The sequence below is a fragment of the Anomaloglossus baeobatrachus genome, chromosome 4 (assembly GCF_048569485.1).
Source record: "Anomaloglossus baeobatrachus isolate aAnoBae1 chromosome 4, aAnoBae1.hap1, whole genome shotgun sequence".
Taxonomy (NCBI): domain Eukaryota; kingdom Metazoa; phylum Chordata; class Amphibia; order Anura; family Aromobatidae; genus Anomaloglossus; species Anomaloglossus baeobatrachus.
The window spans coordinates 453,361,728-453,381,160 of NC_134356.1; the positions used below are offsets into that span (position 1 = coordinate 453,361,728).

The 19,433-nt window shown below is 46.5% G+C and overlaps 1 protein-coding gene across 1 annotated transcript in view; it reads right to left on the reverse strand.

The window, feature by feature from the left end:
* Positions 1–1,199: 1,199 nt before the first annotated feature.
* The window catches only part of LOC142303840 (activating signal cointegrator 1-like), a 118,220-nt gene continuing 99,986 nt past the window's right edge, over positions 1,200–19,433 (reverse strand). Inside the window, exons 11-13 of the mRNA XM_075345624.1 lie at positions 15,641–15,732; positions 3,466–3,568; positions 1,200–1,499 (exon numbers count right to left, since the gene is read on the reverse strand). Coding sequence (XP_075201739.1) covers positions 1,396–1,499; positions 3,466–3,568; positions 15,641–15,732 — 299 coding nt within the window. The 3' untranslated portion in view covers positions 1,200–1,395. The remainder of the gene's footprint in view (positions 1,500–3,465; positions 3,569–15,640; positions 15,733–19,433) is intronic.

Sequence of the window (19,433 nt, forward strand, 5' to 3'; positions counted from 1 at the left end):
GTTTAACATCATTTTTTTAGTTGGTGTCTAATATAATATTCTAATTTTCTGAGATAATGACATTTGTGTTTTCATTGGCTGTAAGCCATAATCATTAACAGAAATAAACACTTGAAATGGATCACTCTGTAATGACTAATATATGCATTTCACTTTTTGTATTGAATTACTGAACTAAATTACCCTTTTGATGATATTCTAATTTATTGAGATGCACTTGTATATTTCAAGCAGGTGTGGACAATATGAAAATCACACCTGAAACCAGCTAAAAAGGGGAGAAGTTGATGCAATCTTTGCATTGTGTGTCTCTATGTGCCACACTAAGCATAGAGAACAGAAATACCGAAATAGAAGAGATGTGGCTGAGGACTTGAGAACCAAAATAGTTGCAAAATTTCAACAATCTCCAGATATCTTGATGTTCTTTTGTCTATGGTGTACAACATTAAGATTACAAGCCATGCCACTCTAGCTAATCTACCTGGATGTGGACCACAGAGAGAAAAAAAAAAAAGGATGGTTGCAACGCAGGATAGTCCGGATTGTGGATATGCAGCCCCAATCAAGTTCCAAATAAATTCAAGCTGTCCTGCAGGCTAAGGGTGCATCTGTGTCAGTGTAAACTATTAATCATTTGAATTACATGAAATTTTATGGCAAGGGACCCAAGAGGACCCCACTGTGGACACAGACACAAAGTTAGACTGCAGTTTGCCAAAATGTAAGTTAAAATCCTTCTGGGAAAGCGTCTTGTGACAGAGGAGACCAAGATAGAGCTTTTTTGGTAAAGCACATCATGCTAATGTTTACGAAATACAGAAATATATTTAAAAAACCCCCCAAAAAACAAAACAAAAAAAAACCCCCACAACAGTACCTACAGTCAAATATGGTGGAGGTTCAAAGTTGTTTTGCTGACTCTGGCACTGGGTGCCTTGATTGTGTGCACGGCTTCATGAAATCTGAAGATTACCAAAGGATTTTGGGTCACAGTGTAATGCCCAGTGTCAGAAAGCTGGGTTTGCATCCTAGGTCATGGGTCTTCCAGCAGGGCAAGGACCTCAAACATACTTTAAAGAGTGCCCAGGAATGGTTGGAAGCAAAGCACTGCAGAGTTCTGAAGTAGCCACAATAACTCCCGATCGAAATCCCATTTAACACCCATCGGCCATGTTTGTAAGTAAATATTACAGCAAGAGAATCCAGGGGTTTATTTTTTTTCACTATACAATGACCTGTCTAGTATTTTTTGTGCCGATTTTATATACAGAGTACAAATAAATAGTTGTTTATTATTTCATTTTGGATTTGGTAACGCATTCCAAAAATATAACTTTAGATCAAACACTATTTAGAATTTACAATCTAGAGAGGCATATTATTTTAAATCCTTCATCTGTAGAATCCAGTGTCACTTTTTGCAGCTTGTCCCGTACTCTCTTTTCTGAACATTAATCCTTTCTTGGCACCTTGGTGAATTTTAGAGTCCAGTTTCCCTGGGGAAAAAGAAAAAAAAATTACAATGTAGTATGAAAATAAATCCATGGCAAATGGTATGACAACACTTTTCGTTCTCTCTTTTGATTCTTCCCAAATGTACTTTAAGAGCAATATTCAGACAGGTTTCAGGTCTTAAGGCATTTCTTTCTTTTCTTTAGTTCTTGAATGTTGCTGTAAAACATAAATCTAGGCAGCTTGAATATAGTAGTAGTTTCTCATCACTAACGCTAAGGGTGGGCTTGACAAAAACGTACAGGTTTGCCAGAATTACGTATGACCTATGGATGTTTGTGGTGATTGCTCAGAGAGATGCATCAAAGGAGTATCTGGATGTTCAACTGTGTCATAAACTAGATAAACTTTTAGAAATGTTATTTGGTAAGGAGAAAAAAAGTCCAGACAGCAATTGCAAGTAAATTAAGTACAAAGCTTGAGACAAAGGATACCAGGAGACGAGATATGGAATACTCTAGGCATGCATGGCACACATAGCCATTTACAAGTTAGCCTTACATAGGCGATAGCTAGAACGCCTATTTGTCTGTCAGTAATCTCTCCCAACTCCACAGCTTAGCTGAGCATTTATGTGCTTACAGTGTGGAGAAGAGAAAGTCTGGCAGCATCTTTTCTGCTGGAGAACAAAGGGGTCTGGGGTATAAATTAAAAACGCCTGACCCTCATCGTTCCCGCCATCTGCCCGTGGTGGGAGAGTTGGAATGCCCTTTTACATATGAAATTTTCAGATGTAACCTTTTGTCGTGAATGTGAATGCGTCTTCGATTTGGTGAAGTCCATTAAAGGGATTGTCCACCACCTTCTCATTCACCATGTTTGCCCCTGGTAATATGAAAAAACAAACAAACAAAAAAAAATATAAAAAAACGCTTATACTCACCTCTGCGGATGGTGCAATTCCAGTGGTGCTGGTGCTTGTGCCCCAGCCAGCCCCGCACCCAATCACCACTAGTAATCAAGAGAAGGTGAGAGCTGCAGCTCGCCTCCCACTTCATGCTGATTACTCATACCTCTGAAGGCAGGAAGTGGTTGGCGCGGGGCTTAAGTGATTGACAACCCCAGATGAGCCCCAGGACAGAGTGCTGGCACCGCTGGAACGATGGCAACAGTAGAGGTGAGCGTTAGCTTTTCTTATTTTATCGGGAAGCAAAGATGGGGAATGAGAGGGGGTTGACTAAGTAGAGGAAAACCCCTTTAAGCTATTCCATGGCTTTTCATCAGAAAGATCTGCATGAAAATGAAAATAATGACTGTGCCGCAAATGTTAAGTGCTGTGAATGGATCATAGAATACCCAACTGATATGGATTACTGATGGAAGTGCAATGAGTATAATGAGACTCCTAAACTGGTGACCTTCTAATGAAAATTCTTCATCTGGAAAAAATAATGGTAAGAAGGTTTTGCAAGTCTTGTGGAGCCTTACCTTGATTTTGTCTGGAATGCACCATTTAAATGGTATATATTAATTAATTCATAAATTGGTCATTTTATTTCCAATTTTCTGATTTTGTTCTACATCTATACTGTACTGTGTACAGTGGCCAGTATATTTATAGGACTATGGAAATAGACAGCTCAGCAGTGCATACAGAGACAAGCTTTTGGTCAGTGAGACTCTTCTCTGCCAGCTGAATCACTAAGGCTAGATTAATAAATCAGTTTGTCACAGTCTGAGCACGGATCGTGATGTATGGTGCAGCCTTGGGTTTTCTGACCTCAGCTCAGCAGTGTCATAAGCATATAGGAGGCTGCTCAGTTCGGGTCAGGAGACCTGCAGTCGGTCCAAGCATCACGGTTCGTGTTCCGCCTGAGACATACTGATGTGTGACTCTGACCTAAGGGAAATATCACAAGTCCGGTAATACCGCCTGAGCCCTGTATTGAGCACAAAGTTCTGTTCCTTCTAACATAACCGGCAGGTACCAGGCAATATCGGGGTACTTACAGATCTTGTGCTGTCCTTTAATTGGGAACTTTATGAGCAGCTCTTGAGGGTTTGTACAAATAAAAACAAATGGAGAAGCAGATTCCTGGCTGAGAGAGGAATACTGTGGAAAAAAAACAATATTGACATGAAACACAATATACATGATTAGTGCAACATCCAAAAAATAAAAGTCAGATAAAAAAACATTGGGTTGAATATATTATAAAAAGCAAATACATTTTGCAGTAAAGATTTGGGTCTCAAGGTCTAGCATTTCGGAATGGAATATTAATTTGTAGATCATATAAAATATTGGGCGATGCTTAACCCCCCCGTCTGTCAAAGCGAGTTTTAGCCTTTATGATAAAACATTGTCTTTTCAGAAGCAATAACTTTTATATTTTTCCAGTGAAATAGTCATATCAAGACCTGTTTTTGCTTTTTTCGGGATGAGCTGTATGTGCCAAAGCGATCACTTTGGGGTTGCATACAGCTTAAACTTTTATTAACTCTTTAAATGAAGGAATATAAACAGAACAGAAATTCTTTCATTTTTTTTTACATGTGAAATCTTATGCTATTTGACGTGCAGCACAAATAAAGTGTCAATTTTATTCTTTGGGTCTGTAGGATTATGGCAATGCAAAATTTCTATGGTTGTATTTATTTTTTTATTGCTTTTGTACAGTAAATATTTGGTGGCAAAAAAAAAATTAAAATTATTGATTTTGGTTCACCATATTCTAAGCTGTATCAGGGCTTAGGTTTTTTTTTTGTGGTGCCCATTTTGTCGTACATGTGACTTTCTACATGCTTTGAAAGCATAAAAAAACAAAACAAAAAAAATCCTATATTTTTTTTAAAAAAAAAAAAAGACTATTCATTGTTATGTGTAATTTACCGTATTTTTCGCTTTATAAGATGCACTTTTGTTTTGATGGGCTGGGGGAGCGGGGCATATTATATCTGCCTGTGCTCCCTTTGATCGCACATGACACCCCCCCCCCCGTGTTAGATATGACCCCATACTGCTGCCCATAGTAAAATAAAAAAAGCTTTACTTACCTCCAGCGCTGATCTCCCGGTCTCCTGCTGCTGCTGTCTGTGATCAGGCACGCAGAGATGATATTACTCTGCCGTGCCGATCACATGACCAGCAGCAAGAACCAGGAAGTGGAGAAAGCCGGAGCTCAACTGCAAGGAGGGAGACACGAGGAGGGACAGCACTGAGAAGGTAAGGAAAGAGTGTTTTATTTTATTATGGGCAGCAGTATGGGGGGCATATCTAACACAGGGAAGATGTGCCATCTATAGTGACCATGGGCAGCTGTATGGGGGCCATATCAAACACAGGGAAGATGTGCCATCTATAGTGGCCATGGGCAGCTGTATGGGGGCCATATCAAACACAGGGGAGATGTGCCATCTATAGTGGCCATGGGCAGCAGTATGGGGGCCATATCAAACACAGGGGAGGTGTGCCATCTATAGGGGCCATGGGCAGCACAGGGGGGCTATATTCATTATAAGGGGGCCAAATCCAGATTACGGGGTCTAATTTTAGGATGGGGGGCTATGAGGGACATATACCCTATATGATTTGTTAGACGGACATTGGCATTATAAAGATGGACCCCATTTAACATTAAAAAAAATTTCTCTTTTCCTTCACCAAATTTGGGGGTGCGTCTTATAATCAGGTGTTTCTTATAAAGCGAAAAATACGGTAAATGTTTATTCTGCGGATCCATCACAACCATACAAAAATGTATAAAAGGTTGTTTTGTTACTTATACACAGAAAGAAAAATTCACTTTAAAAAAAAAAAAACATCAAAAACTATTTTGGTCAGCTGTATAAGGCTTTATTTTCTTTGCGGAACAACTTGTACTTTACTACTGGTACCATTTTTGGGCACATATAGATTTTTGATCACTTGTTAATTTTTTGGGGTACTATACATGAACAAAATACAAAATTGTGTTTAAATTTACATTTTTTGAAAGAATAAATCATATGTTACCTTTCTTCTGTGGGTTCATACAGAAGTTATACCTTCTTGTATTACCATTTTTTGCATAAGAATAATCACTTAAAAAAAATAACATAATATGCATCTATATATTTAATTTTTGGTCAACATAGTATGAGAGCCATAACTATTTTCCATTTTTTTTTTGTTCCCCGCTTAACCCCTTCAGCCCCCGGGCACTTTCCGTTTTTGCGTTTTTGTTTTTTGCTCACCTTCTTCAAAGAGGCGTAACTTTTTTATTTTTCCATTAATCTTGCCATATGAGGGCTTGTTTTTTGCGGGACGAGTTGTACTTTTAAATGAAACCATAAGTTTTACCATATAGTGTACTGGAAAACGGCAAAAAAATTCCAAGTGCGGAAAAATTGCAAAAAAAGTGGGATTGTACAATAGTTTTTGGGATATTTTATTCACCGTGTTCACTATATGGTAAAACTGATGTGTGGGTATGATGCCTCAGGTCGGTGCGAGTTTGTAGACACCAAACATGTATAGGTTTACTTGTATCTAAGGGGTTAAAAAAAATTCACAAGCTTGTCCAAAAAACGTGGCGCACGTTTTGCGCCATTTTCCAAAACCCGTAGCGTTCTCATTTTTCAGGATCTGAGGCTCAGTGATGGCTTATTTTTTGCGTCTCAACCTGACGTTCTTATTGGTACCATTTTTGCGCAGATGCTACGTTTTGATCGCCTGTTATTGCATTTTGCGCAAAATTTGCGGCGACCAAAAAACGTAATTTTGGCGTTTGGAATTTTTTTGCCGCTACGCCGTTTACTGATCAGATTCATTGATTTTATATTTTGATAGATCGGGCATTTCTGAACGTGGCGATACCAAATATGTGTGTATTTTTCTAACCCTTTAATTTTCAATGGGGTGAAAGGGGGGTGATTTGAACTTTTAGGTTTTTTTATTTTTTTTTTATTTTTTAAAACTTTTTTTTTTACTTTTTTTTTTATTTTACTAGTCCCCCTAGGGGGCTATTGCGATCAGCAATCCGATCGCTCTGCACTATCTGCAGATCTCAGCTACAGAGCTGAGAACTGCAGATTTGCTGCTTCACTTTCAATGCCGGCTGTATTCCGGCATTGAGAGGAAGTGACTCATGTTAGCTACAGGCATCATCACATGACCCTGTGCTACCATGGCAACCGCCGAAAGTCACGTGATCATGTCACGTGACTTCCTGTGGGGGCGGGGTAAGTCACTGTCATGGCGGCGCCCACATACATATCGCTGCCAAGACTTTGGCAGCGAAATGTAAGGGGTTAATGGCCGAGGGTGGAAGCGATTCCACCCGCGGCTAGCAGGCACACATATCAGCTGTTGATAACAGCTGATATGTGCGCCGATCGCCGCCGCCGGCAGGGGGCGGGGCTTACCGGCACACGATCCATGACGTATCTAGTACGTCATGGGTCGTTAAGGGGTTAATTAACTGTAGTTTGTATTGGTATCATTTTGGGATACATGTGATGTTTTGATCACTTTTTGGCTGGTTGGAAATAATGATTTTAACTTGAAATAATAATTTTCTCCTTCACACTTTGCTTTCGTCACAGAATGCTCCTTTGCTGCAATTCCAGCTTTGCAGTCCTTTGGCATTCTAGCTGTTAGTTTTCTCAGGTAATCTGGAAATATTTCACCCAATGCTTCCAGAAGCCCCTTCCACAAGTTGGATTGGCTTGATGGGCACTTTTTGCGTACCATACGGTCAAGCTGCTCCCACAACAGCTCAATAGGGTTGAGATCTTGTGAATGGGCTGGCCACTCCATTACAGATAGATTACCAGCTGCCTTCTTCTTCCCTAAATAATTCATGCATAATTTGGAGGTGTGCTTTGGGTCATTGTTCTGTTGTAGGATGAAATTGGCTCCAAAAAAGCGCTGTCCACAGGGTATGGAATGGCGTTGCAAGATGTGATAGCCTTCCTTATTCAAAATCCTTTTTACCTTGTACAAATCTCCCACTTTACCAGCACCAGAGCAACCCCAGACCATCACATTACCTCCACCATGCTTCACAGATGACGTCAGGCACTCTTCCAGCATCTTTTCAGTTGTTCTGCATCTCACAAATGTTCTTCTGTGTGATCCAAACACCTCAAACTTTGATTTGTCTGTCCATAACACTTTTTTTTCCAATCTTCCTCTGTCCAATGTCTGTTCTTTTCCCCATATTAATCTTTTCCTTTTATTAGCCAGTCTCAGATATGGCTTTTTCTTTGCCACTCTGCCCTGAAGGCCAGCATCCCGGAGTCGCCTCTTCACTGTAAACGTTGACACTGGGGTTTTGCGTGTACTATTTAATAAAGCTGCCAGTTAAGGACCTGTGAGGCGTCGATTTCTCAAACTAAAGATGCTAATGTACTTGTCTTGTTGCTCAGTTGTGTAGCGGGGCCTCCCACTTTTCTTTCTACTCTGGTTAGAGCCTGTTTGTGCTCTCCTCTGATGGGAGTAGTACACACCGTTGTAAGAAATCTTCAGATCCTTGGCAATTTCACGCATGGAATATCCTTCATTTCTAAGAACAAGAATAGACTGTCGAGTATCACATGAAAGTTCTCTTTTTTCTGGCCATTTTGAGAGTTTAAATGGAACCAACAAATGTAATGCTCCAGATTCTAAACTAGCTCAAAGGAAGGTCAGTTTTATAGCTTCTCTAATCAGCAAAACTGTTGTTAGTTGTGCTAACAATTTCTGCACATCCATTAGCGTTCTAACGCAGTTAGCAAACACAATGTACTATTAGAACACTGGAGTGGTGGTTGTTGGAAATGGGCCTCTACACACCGTTGTAGATATTGCATTAAAACCAGACGTTTGCAGCTAGAATAGTCATTTACCACATTAACAATGTATAGAGTGTATTTGTTTAATTTAATGTTAGCTTCATTGAAAAAAAAAAAAAAAAAAGAGAATTTTGTTACTTACCGTAAATTCTTTTTCTTATAGTTCCGTATTGGGAGACCCAGACCATGGGTGTTTAGCTTCTGCCTCCGGAGGACACACAAAGTACTATACTTAAAAGTGTAGCTCCTCCCTCTGACCTTATACACCCCCTGGTAGCCAGTCCTTGCCAGTTTAGTGCAAAAGCTGAAGGAGAATAGCCACCCACAAGTAGAACAGAGCAAGAGCCGGAACAACCGGAGACTCTGTCCACGACAACAGCCGGTGATAAACACACGGAACAAGAAAATTGCCAACAGGCAACAGGGAGGGAGCTGGGTCTCCCAATACGGAACTATAAGAAAAAGAATTTACGGTAAGTAACAAAATTCTCTTTTTCTTTCTCGTTCCTTTGGGAGACCCAGACCATGGGACGTTTCAAAGCTGTCCCTGGGTGGGAATAAACAGAAAAAACTAAGAAGTAGGCGGAGCCTAACTTCACAAGTGGGCGACAGCCGCCTGAAGGATGCGTCTGCCCAAGCTCGCATCTGCCGAAGCATGAGCATGCACTTGGTAGTGCTTCGAAAAGGTATGTAGGCTAGTCCAAGTGGCAGCCTGACAGACTTGTTGAGCCGTAGCCTGGTGCCTAAAAGCCCAAGAGGCACCGACAGCTCTGGTCTAGTGTGCCTTGATCCCCGGCGGGGAGGCACCTGAGTACTCTGGTAGGCGTCCGAAATGGTTGATCTAATCCAACGGGCCAAGGTCGGCTTAGAAGCAGAGAGACCCTTGCGCCGCCCTGTGGTTAGCACAAAAAGAGAGGTGCACCGCCTAAGCGCAGCGGTGCGAGACACATAGATCCGGAGAGCACGCACCAGATCTAGAGTATGCAGCGCTTTCTCAAAGCGATGAACAGGGGCCGGACAGAAGGAAGGCAAGGAAATATCCTGGTTAAGGTGGAAGGGAGAGACCACCTTAGGAAGAAAGTCCGGGGTCGGACGGGAGAACTACCTTGTCTTGGTGAAAAACCAAAAAAGGTGACTCCGAGGAGAGCGCAGCCAAATCAGAGACTCTCCTGAGAGAAGTTATGGCAACTAGAAAGGCCACCTTTTGGGAAAGACGATACAAAGAAACCTCCCTAAGGGGCTCGAAAGGGGGTTTCTGCAATACTGTGAGGACCAAGTTAAGGTCCCAGGGATCCAAGGGCCGCCGATAAGGCGGAATGATGTGAGACGCACCTTGCATGAAGGTGCGGACCTGAGCCAGCCGGGCGAGACGCCGCTGGAACAGCACTGATAGAGCTGAGACTTGTCCCTTGAGAGAGTTGAGGGACAGTCCTAGCTGCAGACAGGACTGTAAAAAAGACAGAAGCGTCGTCAACGAGAATGGCCAAGGAGAATGGCCGGAAGAGCGACACCAGGACAGGAAAATTTTCCAAGTCCTGTGATAGATCTTGACGGAGGAAGACTTATGGGCCCGAGTCATAGTGGAGATGACTTCAGGAGGAATACCAGAAGCCGTCAAAATCCAGGACTCAAGAGCCACGCCGTCAATTTGAGTGCCGCAGAATTCGGGCGGAAAAACGGACCTTGCGAGAGCAGGTCTGGACGGTCCGGAAGATGCCACGGCATCTCCACGGACAGTTGGAGCAGGTCCGGATACCAAGCTCGCTTGGGCCAGTCCGGTGCAATGAGAATGACTCGACGGCCCTCCATTCTGATCTTGCGCAGGACTCTGGGCAAGAGAGCTAGAGGGGGAAACACGTAGGACAGACGAAACTGGGACCAGTCTTGAACCAGAGCGTCCGCGGCGAAGGCCTGAGGATCGTGGGAGCGAGCCACGTAAACCGGAACCTTGTTGTTGTGACGGGATGCCATTAGGTCCACGTCCGGAGTGCCCCACTTGCGGCAGATTGACTGAAACACTGCCGGGTGCAGGGACCACTCGCCACCGTCCACGGATTGACGGCTGAGATAATCTGCCTCCCAGTTTTCTACGCCAGGGATGTGGACTGCGGATATGGTGGACTTGGAGTCCTCCGCCCATTGAAGAATGCGTTGGACCTCCAACATTGCCAGGCGGCTGCGTGTCCCACCTTGGTGATTGATGTAGGCAACCGCTGTCGCGTTGTCTGACTGGACTCGAATGTGCCTGCCCGCCAACAGGTGGTGAAAGGCTAGGAGAGCTAGAAGCACAGCTCTGGTTTCCAGCACATTGATTGAAAGGGCTGACTCGGACGGAGTCCAAGTGCCCTGTGCTCTGTGGTGGAGATGTACCGCTCCCCAGCCGGATAGGCTGGCATCCGTGGTGAGAATCACCCAGGACGGAGTCAGGAAGGAGCGCCCTTAGGACAGGGAGAGGGGTCGAAGCCACCACTGAAGAGAGCTCCTGGTCCGTGGTGACAGAGCCACTAACCTCTGTAAGGAGGAAGGCCGCTTGTCCCAACAGCGGAGAATGTCCAGCTGCAGAGGACGCAGATGGAACTGGGCAAAGGGACCCGCCTCCATGGAGGCCACCATTTGACCCAGCACCTGCATCAGGCGCCTGAGGGAATAACTGCGGGGCCTCAGGAGAGAGCGCACCGCTAGCCGGAGAGACTGCTGTTTGATTAAGGGCAACTTCACAAGTGCCGGCAAAGTCTTGAACTGCATCCCTAGGTACGTGAGACTCTGGGTCGGAGTCAGAGTGGATTTGGGAAGATTGACAATCCACCCGAATTGGGCTAGGGTGGCGAGAGTGAGCGAAACACTCCGCTGACAGTCTGCGCTGGATGTACCCTTGACCAGAAGGTCGTCCAGATAAGGAAGCACTGCTAACCCCTGGAGGTGCAGGATCGCAATCACTGCCGCCATGACCTTGGTGAATACCCGAGGGGCCGTGGCTGACCCGAAGTGGAGAGCCACGAATTGGAAATGATCCTCTCCTATTGCAAAACGTAACCAACGCTGATGTGACACTGCGATTGGCACATGCAGATAGGCATCTCTGATGTCGATGGACGCAAGGAACTCCTCTTGGGTCATAAAGGCAATGACTGATCGCAGACACTCCATGCGAAAATGCCGCACCCGGACATGCTTGTTGAGAAGCTTGAGATCCAGGATGGGCCGGAAGGTACCGTCCTTTTCTGGAACTAGGAAGAGATTTGAGTAAAAACCTCTGAACCGTTCCCGAGCCGGAACTGGGACAATCACTCCGTTTGCCTGCAAGGACGCCACGGCCTGCGAGAAGGCGGCGGCCTTGGAGCAGGGGGGAGTTGAGAGAAAAAATCTGTTTGGAGGGCTGGAAGAGAATTCTATCCTGTAGCCGTGAGATATGATGTCTCTCACCCACTGATCGGAGACTTGCTTTAACCAAGCGTCGCCAAAGTGGGAGAGCCTGCCACCGACTAAGGACGTGGCTGGAGCGGGCCGAGAGTCATGAGGAAGCTGCCTTAGTGGCAGAACCTCCTGCGGTCTTCTGCGGACGCGCTTTTGGGCGCCAGTTGGATTTCTGATCCTTGGCTGAGTTAGCGGACGAGGCGGAAGGCTTAGAGGATGACCAGTTGGAGGAACGAAAGGAACGAAACCTCGATTGATTCCTACCCTGGGCGGGTTTCCTGGTCTTGGTTTGTGGCATGGAAGTACTCTTCCCGCCAGTAGCTTCTTTAATGATTTCATCCAGCTGTTCACCAAACAGCCGTGAACCAGCAAAAGGGAGCCCAGCAAGAAACTTCTTGGAAGAAGCATCTGCCTTCCACTCTCGAAGCCACAAAATCCTGCGGATAACAAGAGAATTAGCTGAAGCCACCGCAGTGCGGTGAGCAGCCTCTAGCATGGCAGACATGGCATAAGATGAAAAAGCTGAAGCCTGAGCAGTTAAGGTAACCATCTCAGGCATAGATTCCTTGGTGAGGGAATGCATCTCCTCTAGAGAAGCAGAGATGGCTTTGAGAGCCCACACTGCTGCAAAAGTCGGGGAAAACGCGGCCCCCGCAGCTTCATACACAGATTTGGCCAGAAGGTCAATCTGACGGTCAGTGGAATCCTTAAGTGAGGTGCCGTTAGCCACCGACACAACGGTCCGGGCTGATAGCCTAGACACCGGAGGGTCTACCTTTGGGGAGTGAGACCACTCCTTGACCACCTCAGGTGGAAATGGAAACCGGTCATCAGAACCACGCTTTGGAAAGCGTTTGTCAGGGCAGGCCCTGGGTTTGGTCACAGCGGTCTGAAAACTGGAGTGGTTAAAGAACACACTCTTCACTCTCTTAGGCGAGGTAAACTGATGTTTTTCTGCCAAAGAGAGTTGCTCCTCTGACACTGGCGGATTGAGATCCAGCACAGAATTAATAGAAGCAATCAAATCACTAAGATCTGAGTCACCCTCAGAGAAATCGATGGGATACATAGCCTCCGAGCCCCCAGTGAGGGCATCCTCCTCATCTAGAGAGTCAGCTCTTGAGACAGAGTCGTGGGATGGGGAGGGGGAGGAAACCCTGCGCCTTCTCTTAGAAGGACGGGGTCTGGAATCAGATGATGAATCCTCCGTGAGCTCCGATGGACGGAGGTCAGAGGATAGGAGTCCTCTGTCAAGAGTATTAGAGGCACCCTGTGAGGGAAACTGATGCATATTCATCAAAGTCCTGGACAAAAGTCCCATGGACTCAGCAAATGCCTGGGATATGGACCTAGAAAAGGACTCTACCCAGGCCGGGGGTTCAGTCACAGGTGCAGCAGCAGCCTGAGAGACCACTGGGGGTGAGACTCCAGGCTGTGGCACCGCCAAGTTAGAGCAGACATCACAATGTGGATAGGTGCTCGGCTCAGGCAGCAGGAGCTTACATGCATTGCATGCAGAATAAAGCCTTGGAACCTTGCTCCTTGTGTGAGACATGCTGCTGGAGTGGAGGCTTTGCAGAGAATGAACCCCAGGGAGAATATACAGAGGTCCACAACCGGAGACCGGCTGTGGCTTACCAGACCGCTGAGTGCGGTGTTGTGTGCCCTCCAGATCCCGAAGCCCGGTCCCCCAGTCGCAGCACCTCAGCAGAGATGCAGAATGCAGGATGTCCCAGAGCAGAGTGAACTCTGCCTGAGAAGAGGGCGTTCCTATAAAAGAGCGGGAACTGGAGGGCTATAGAGACCTGCAGGGAAGGAGGGACGTCCCAGCAGTGGGGAGTGTCCCTCCCCTGTGTAGAACGGCCGCCGGAGGAGGAGGAGCCGAACCTGTCCCTCTGCATGAGTGACATGCGAGGGCAGGAAAATGAAACTAGGCCTCCGGCGAAGCCGGGGCCTAAATTTAAGCGGCGAGGCCGACAAGCAGGCACCATCGGCGCGGTTCTCAGGCAAAAGCTAGAGAACCCGCCGGAAAAGTTAAAACAATCACATACAGCATACTCTCCCCTTACAATAAAGAACCGGGACCCCCAACATAAACGTCTCAGGTACTTAGCTGCTGAGACGCAGGGCCATGTCCCTGGGGATGAGTGCTTCGGTCCAACAGAATCCTCAAGGGGCTGTGGATGGAGACCGGACTCCTGCCAGGCATGGAGACCGTGCTGGCTCCCACTTCAAGCCAGAGCCCAGAAGGGATGGTGAAGGAGCGCGGCATGTAAGGCTGCAGCCTTGTAAATCAACCTTAACAACACCGCCGACACAGTGGGGTGAGAAGGGACATGCCGGGAGTCCAGACATGGACCCGCTTTTCTTCAAACTCTTTCCAAAAGTCAAACAAATCAGATGAGAATGCATGTGTGGATGTATGCCTCCTGACACAAAGCGATAAACTGGCTAGGACAGGCTACCAGGGGGTGTATAAGCTCAGAGGGAGGAGCTACACTTTTTGTGTCCTCCGGAGGCAGAATCTAAACACCCATGGTCTGGGTCTCCCAAAGGAACGATAAAGAAATGTGCTTTTCTTTAAAAAAGAAGGAAATATCTAAGTGACCCTAAATCTTTGAACTGTAGTGTAAAAAAAAATATATATTATATACACATTCATACATATGCACACACACAAACTTTTTTTCTTTAAAAGCGGTCCCATTCTCATCCAAAAAAAAAAAAAGTGAGGATTGTGTCGTATGGGCCAATTCCTTGTGTATTTTGTACAAAATCCTCATTTTTCTATTGTATATTTTTCCATTTTTATGCTGGATGCAGTCCAGCCTTAATTATTGGTTGGGTGTATGGGGGTGTTGGTCCTGTGGGGTGCGTTTATATAGTGCTGGCCAGCCCGCCTTATCTAATAGTACGGCATCATCAACAGACTGTAATCCAGACACTGCATCACACGTACCCTTGTGACTGGCGCCCTGTACAAGCCTTATCTGTATGCATGTCTAATACTACTCAGCCAACCCCTCCATGAATTGGTAGGTTGTGAGTAGAGATGAGCAAACCTGAGGTTTGGTTTTGAACCAAAGACCAAATTTAAAAATCAAGGTTCGGGTACTTTACGTGAGAACATAACTCATGCAAGCATCGCAGTACTCCGGTACGCTTCGTGCTCAACCCTGTACGAGCCGCTTGCAGTGTTTTAACGGCGCACACTGGGGGTAACAACAGAAAAATTGAAAAAGCCCACCCCCCCATTCTCCCCAGAAGTATTCTGCTTATGGCTGAATGTACGTGAGCGGAGACTCAAACTGCCAACTAGTGACTTGATCCAGGGTTCGGGTCAAGCTCGTTTGCTGCCAGCAAACAACCTCCAAAGGTTCGCTCATCATTAGTTGTGAGTGGTTGTTTCATTAGTATTTTGCACATGTGCTAGCCCCACCTTTACCATGGGGGACTGCTGCACCCTGCTACTGCATTAGTAATCTGTCCGGGTTGTTTCTTTTTCTGTGATTTTTTCCTCCTTTTGAAAGCAAGCTGTTTTGTTGTCATACAGTCCGATCCGTGGACGACATGGTATAACTGCCATTTTATTCATTAAAATTCCTGTTGTTTGCCTGCATATGAGTCCATTGGGTGGGTGGTCCTGGTTACGGACATCTATCTCTGAATGCATGTCCACACAGGGAAAGGTGTCAGGTCACTAAAATAGTTCCACCTGACTCACATACATACAAACACCCGGGATTTCAATCAATAAAATTGCAATAAACTTAATGAACCCTTTCTCACAAAAATGAACGAAATATATAGAGAGTAGAGATGCACTCAATAAAATACAGGGAATCAACACTTAAAATTAAGTGGTTATTTCCATCTTGACAACATTTTTTTTTTGTGCCTCCGGTTTGGCCTTAAACATTATACACCACAGCATAAGAAGTAGTAAGTAGCTCACCTGTTCCTTAAATTGCTCATTTGGTAGGCAGTCAACCACCTCCACACAGCCCAGCAGGCAGGAGGTTGGGTAATCCTTTGGAAATTTAACATCTATGAATATAAATAATGTAACAGTAAACATAAAAATTAACTTATGGTACAAAATCAAAATGATTTTTACACATAAAAAAAGTGCAAATAAGAAGAAAATAGAAATAAAAACAGTTTGAAGCCAAATGTAATGTAGATGTATTTAAATCGCCCACGCTGAATACAATGAAGAGGAAAATCAATTATTTAAAGAGGAATTTCAAATAAAGCTTAAAAAAAGTTACATGGATGAAAAGAAGGATTTTTGTGTACTCACCGTAAAATCTCTCTTCATTGGGGGACACAGGACCATGAGTGTATGCTGCTGTGACTAGGAGGCTGACACTAAGTGAACATAAAAAGAGTTAGCTCCTCCCTGGCAGTGTACACCCCGAGCCGGAGGCGGTACTATGCCAGTTTTGTGCAAAAGCAGTAGTAGGAGAGACCTGAACAACCATAACTAAACAATGTAATACACGAGAAAAATGTGTGGTGAAAAACACACCGTGCCTTATGGCACGTATATATATAATAGCCGGATGGAAACAAAGGTGACCCGCAAACAACATCGGGAAACATCCGGTAAATGAAGACCTCACAATCCAAACAGGGTGGGTGCTCTGTCCCCCAATGAAGACTCAGAGAAAGAGATTTTACGGTGAGTACACAAAAATCCTTCTTTCTCTATCGCTTTCATTGGGGGACACAGGACCATGGGACGTCCAAAAGCAGTCCCTGGGTGGGTACACAAGCCGTCCTACAGATCCAAAACGAAGCACAAATTCCATTGGAACGCTCTGTACACATGTTTACTACCTTTTTAGAGGTGTGCGACAGCCGTCTGCAACACCTTTCTCCCAAGGCAGGCATCTGCTGATGCCTGGGTGTGGACCTTGTAAAACCTGGTGAAGGTATGAAGACTGGACCACGTTGCGGCTTTGCAGACTTGCTCGGCTGAAGCCTGGTGTCTGATTGCCCAAGACGCCCCAAGTGCACGGGTGGAATGGGCTCTTACTCCTCTCGGAGGGAACTTGTCCCTGATTCGGTAGGACTCCGAAATGGCTGACCTGATCCATCTGGCAATGGTAGCCTTGGATGCCGGCATGCCCTTCTTGGGACCAGAAGGCAGGACGAACAGGTTGTCTGATTTGCGGAAAGGCGCAGTTCTTGAGACGTAAATCCTGAGCGCTCGTACTAAGTCCAGAGTGTGTAGTGACCTTTCCAAGGAGCGAGTGGGTGCCGGACAAAAAGATGGAAGCACGATATCCTCATTCAGGTGAAAAGGAGACACTACCTTCGGCAGGAACTCCGGAGACGGACGCAGGACAACCTTGTCCTGGTGAAAAACAAGAAAAGGTGAACGGCACGAAAGAGCTGCCAGTTCAGACGTTCTCCTGATTGAAGTGACCGCCACCAAAAAAATCACTTTCCAGGATAAGTGTGAGACTGAAGATTCTTTGAGTGGTTCAAATGGAGCCAGTTGGAGGGATCCTAAAACCAGATTGAGATCCCATGGTTCTAGCGGAGCCCGATAGGGCGGATTCAGATGAGCGACTCCTTGGATGAACGTCTTGACCTGCGGACGTGATGCTAGATTTCGTTGGAAAAGAACAGACAAAGCCGAAACCTGCCCCTTGATGGTTGCCAGCGAGAGACCCACTTGCAACCCTGCCGGAAGGAACGCTAGAAGCGTCGGTAGCGACAGAACTAGCGGGGAGAGATTTCCGTTGACCTCGCACCACTGAAAAAGGCCTTCCAGGTGCAGTAGTAGATCTTCGAAGATGAAAGCTTTCGAGCCCTAATCATAGTCACTCCTGGAGCAAATCCTGACTGGGCTAACAGCCAGGATTCAAGAGCCATGCCGTCAAATTGAGAACCCCTGAATTCTGATGGAAGAGCGGACCTTGAGACAGCAGGTCCGGCCGATCCGGAAGCCGCCATGGGGTGTCCGCGACGAGCTGTGCGAGTTCTGAGAACCATGCTCGCCTGGGCCATTCTGGGGCGATGAGAATCACCGGAATGCACTCTGCCTTGATTTTCTTGAGGACTCTTGGGATCAGTGGCAGAAAGATGAACGGTAGTCTGAAGTGATTCCACGGAAGAATGAGGGCGTCGACTCCTAGCGCCTGCTTGTCGTGGGAGCAAGATATGAACTGTGGGACTTGATTGTTGAACCGCGAGGCCATCAGGTCCACATCCGGAGTCCCCCATCTGTGGCAGATCTGTCCGAAAACGTCTCTGTTGAGAGACCATTTGCCCGACGCCAGACCTTGTCTGTGGAGATAGTCAGCCGCCCAATTTTCCACGCCGGGGATATGTACCGCGGAGATCCTGGAGTTGTGCGACTCTGTCCACTGTATGATCATCTTCACCTCTCTCATTGCCATGACGCTCCTCGTGCCGCCCTGGTGATTGATGTATGCCACCGCCGTGGCGTTGTCCGACTGTATTCTGATAGGAGACCCCTGTATAAGGCGCTGAAAAGCTTGCAGGGCTCGAAGGACCGCTCTGATCTCCAAAACGTTGATCGGGAATCGGCTTTCCCGGGAGGACCACTGTCCGTGAGCCGTGTGATGATGGAACACCGCTCCCCAGCCCAGAAGGCTGGCATCGGTGGTGACTGTCTGCCAGTATACCGGTACGAATGACATTCCTTTGGAGAGATTTAGGCTGTTGGTCCACCAGAGCAGAGAGCGGCGGACTTCCGGGGACAACTTTATCTTGCGATACAGGGTGAATAGCGACTTGTCCCAATTGTGCAGCAGAGATAGCTGAAGGGGACGAAGATGAAAGCGGGCGAACGGGACTGCCTCTATTGCCGCCACCATCCGACCTAGGGCCCTCATACCGAATCGTATGGACACCGCTCTGGAGCGGTGGAGGGTCTGGACATCTCTCTGGAGGGAGGCAATCATTTCCTGTGGAAGGGACACACGTCCTTGGATGGTATCGAACTCCATGCCGAGGAATGTGATCCGACGGGCCGGGGTCAGAGAGGACTTCTTCCGATTGATGATCCAACCGAGCCGGGACAGAGTATCGATGGTAACCTGGACACTTAGACGGCAGTCGTTGAAAGAGGACCCCTTGATCAGCAAGTCGTCCAGGTATGGAATCACCAGAACTCCTCTGGAGTGCAGGATCGACATGGCAGCAGCCATGACTTTCGTGAATACTCGGGGCGCAGACGCAAGGCCGAAAGGTAGGGCAGTAAACTGATAATGATCGTCTGCCACGGCAAAGCGCAGGAATTTCTGGTGTTGATGTGCAATCGGGATGTGCAGCTATGCATCCTGTATGTCCAGAGAGGCGAGGAATTCGCCAACCTCCATGGAGGCAATGACCGATCGGAGGGACTCCATGCGAAATTTTCTGGGTCTGACGTACCTGTTGAGGACCTTGAGGTCGAGAACGGGACGCACAGTGCCGTCCTTTTTGGGGACAACGAAGAGGTTTGAGTAGACTCCCCTGAACCGGTCAGAGTCTGGGACCGGCACCACAACCCCTGAGCGGCGAAGAGTTTCGATGGCGTGAAGAAAAGGGCGAGCTTGCGCGTCTGACTCGGGAGGATGGGAAAGGAAAAACCGACTTGGGGGCATTGACGAGAACTCTATCTTGTATCCCGAGACTAAAATTTCTCTGACCCAAGCGTCTGTGATCAAGGGCAGCCAGACGTGTTGGAAAAGAGACAGGCGCCCCCCCACCTGGTCCGCGCTGACGCG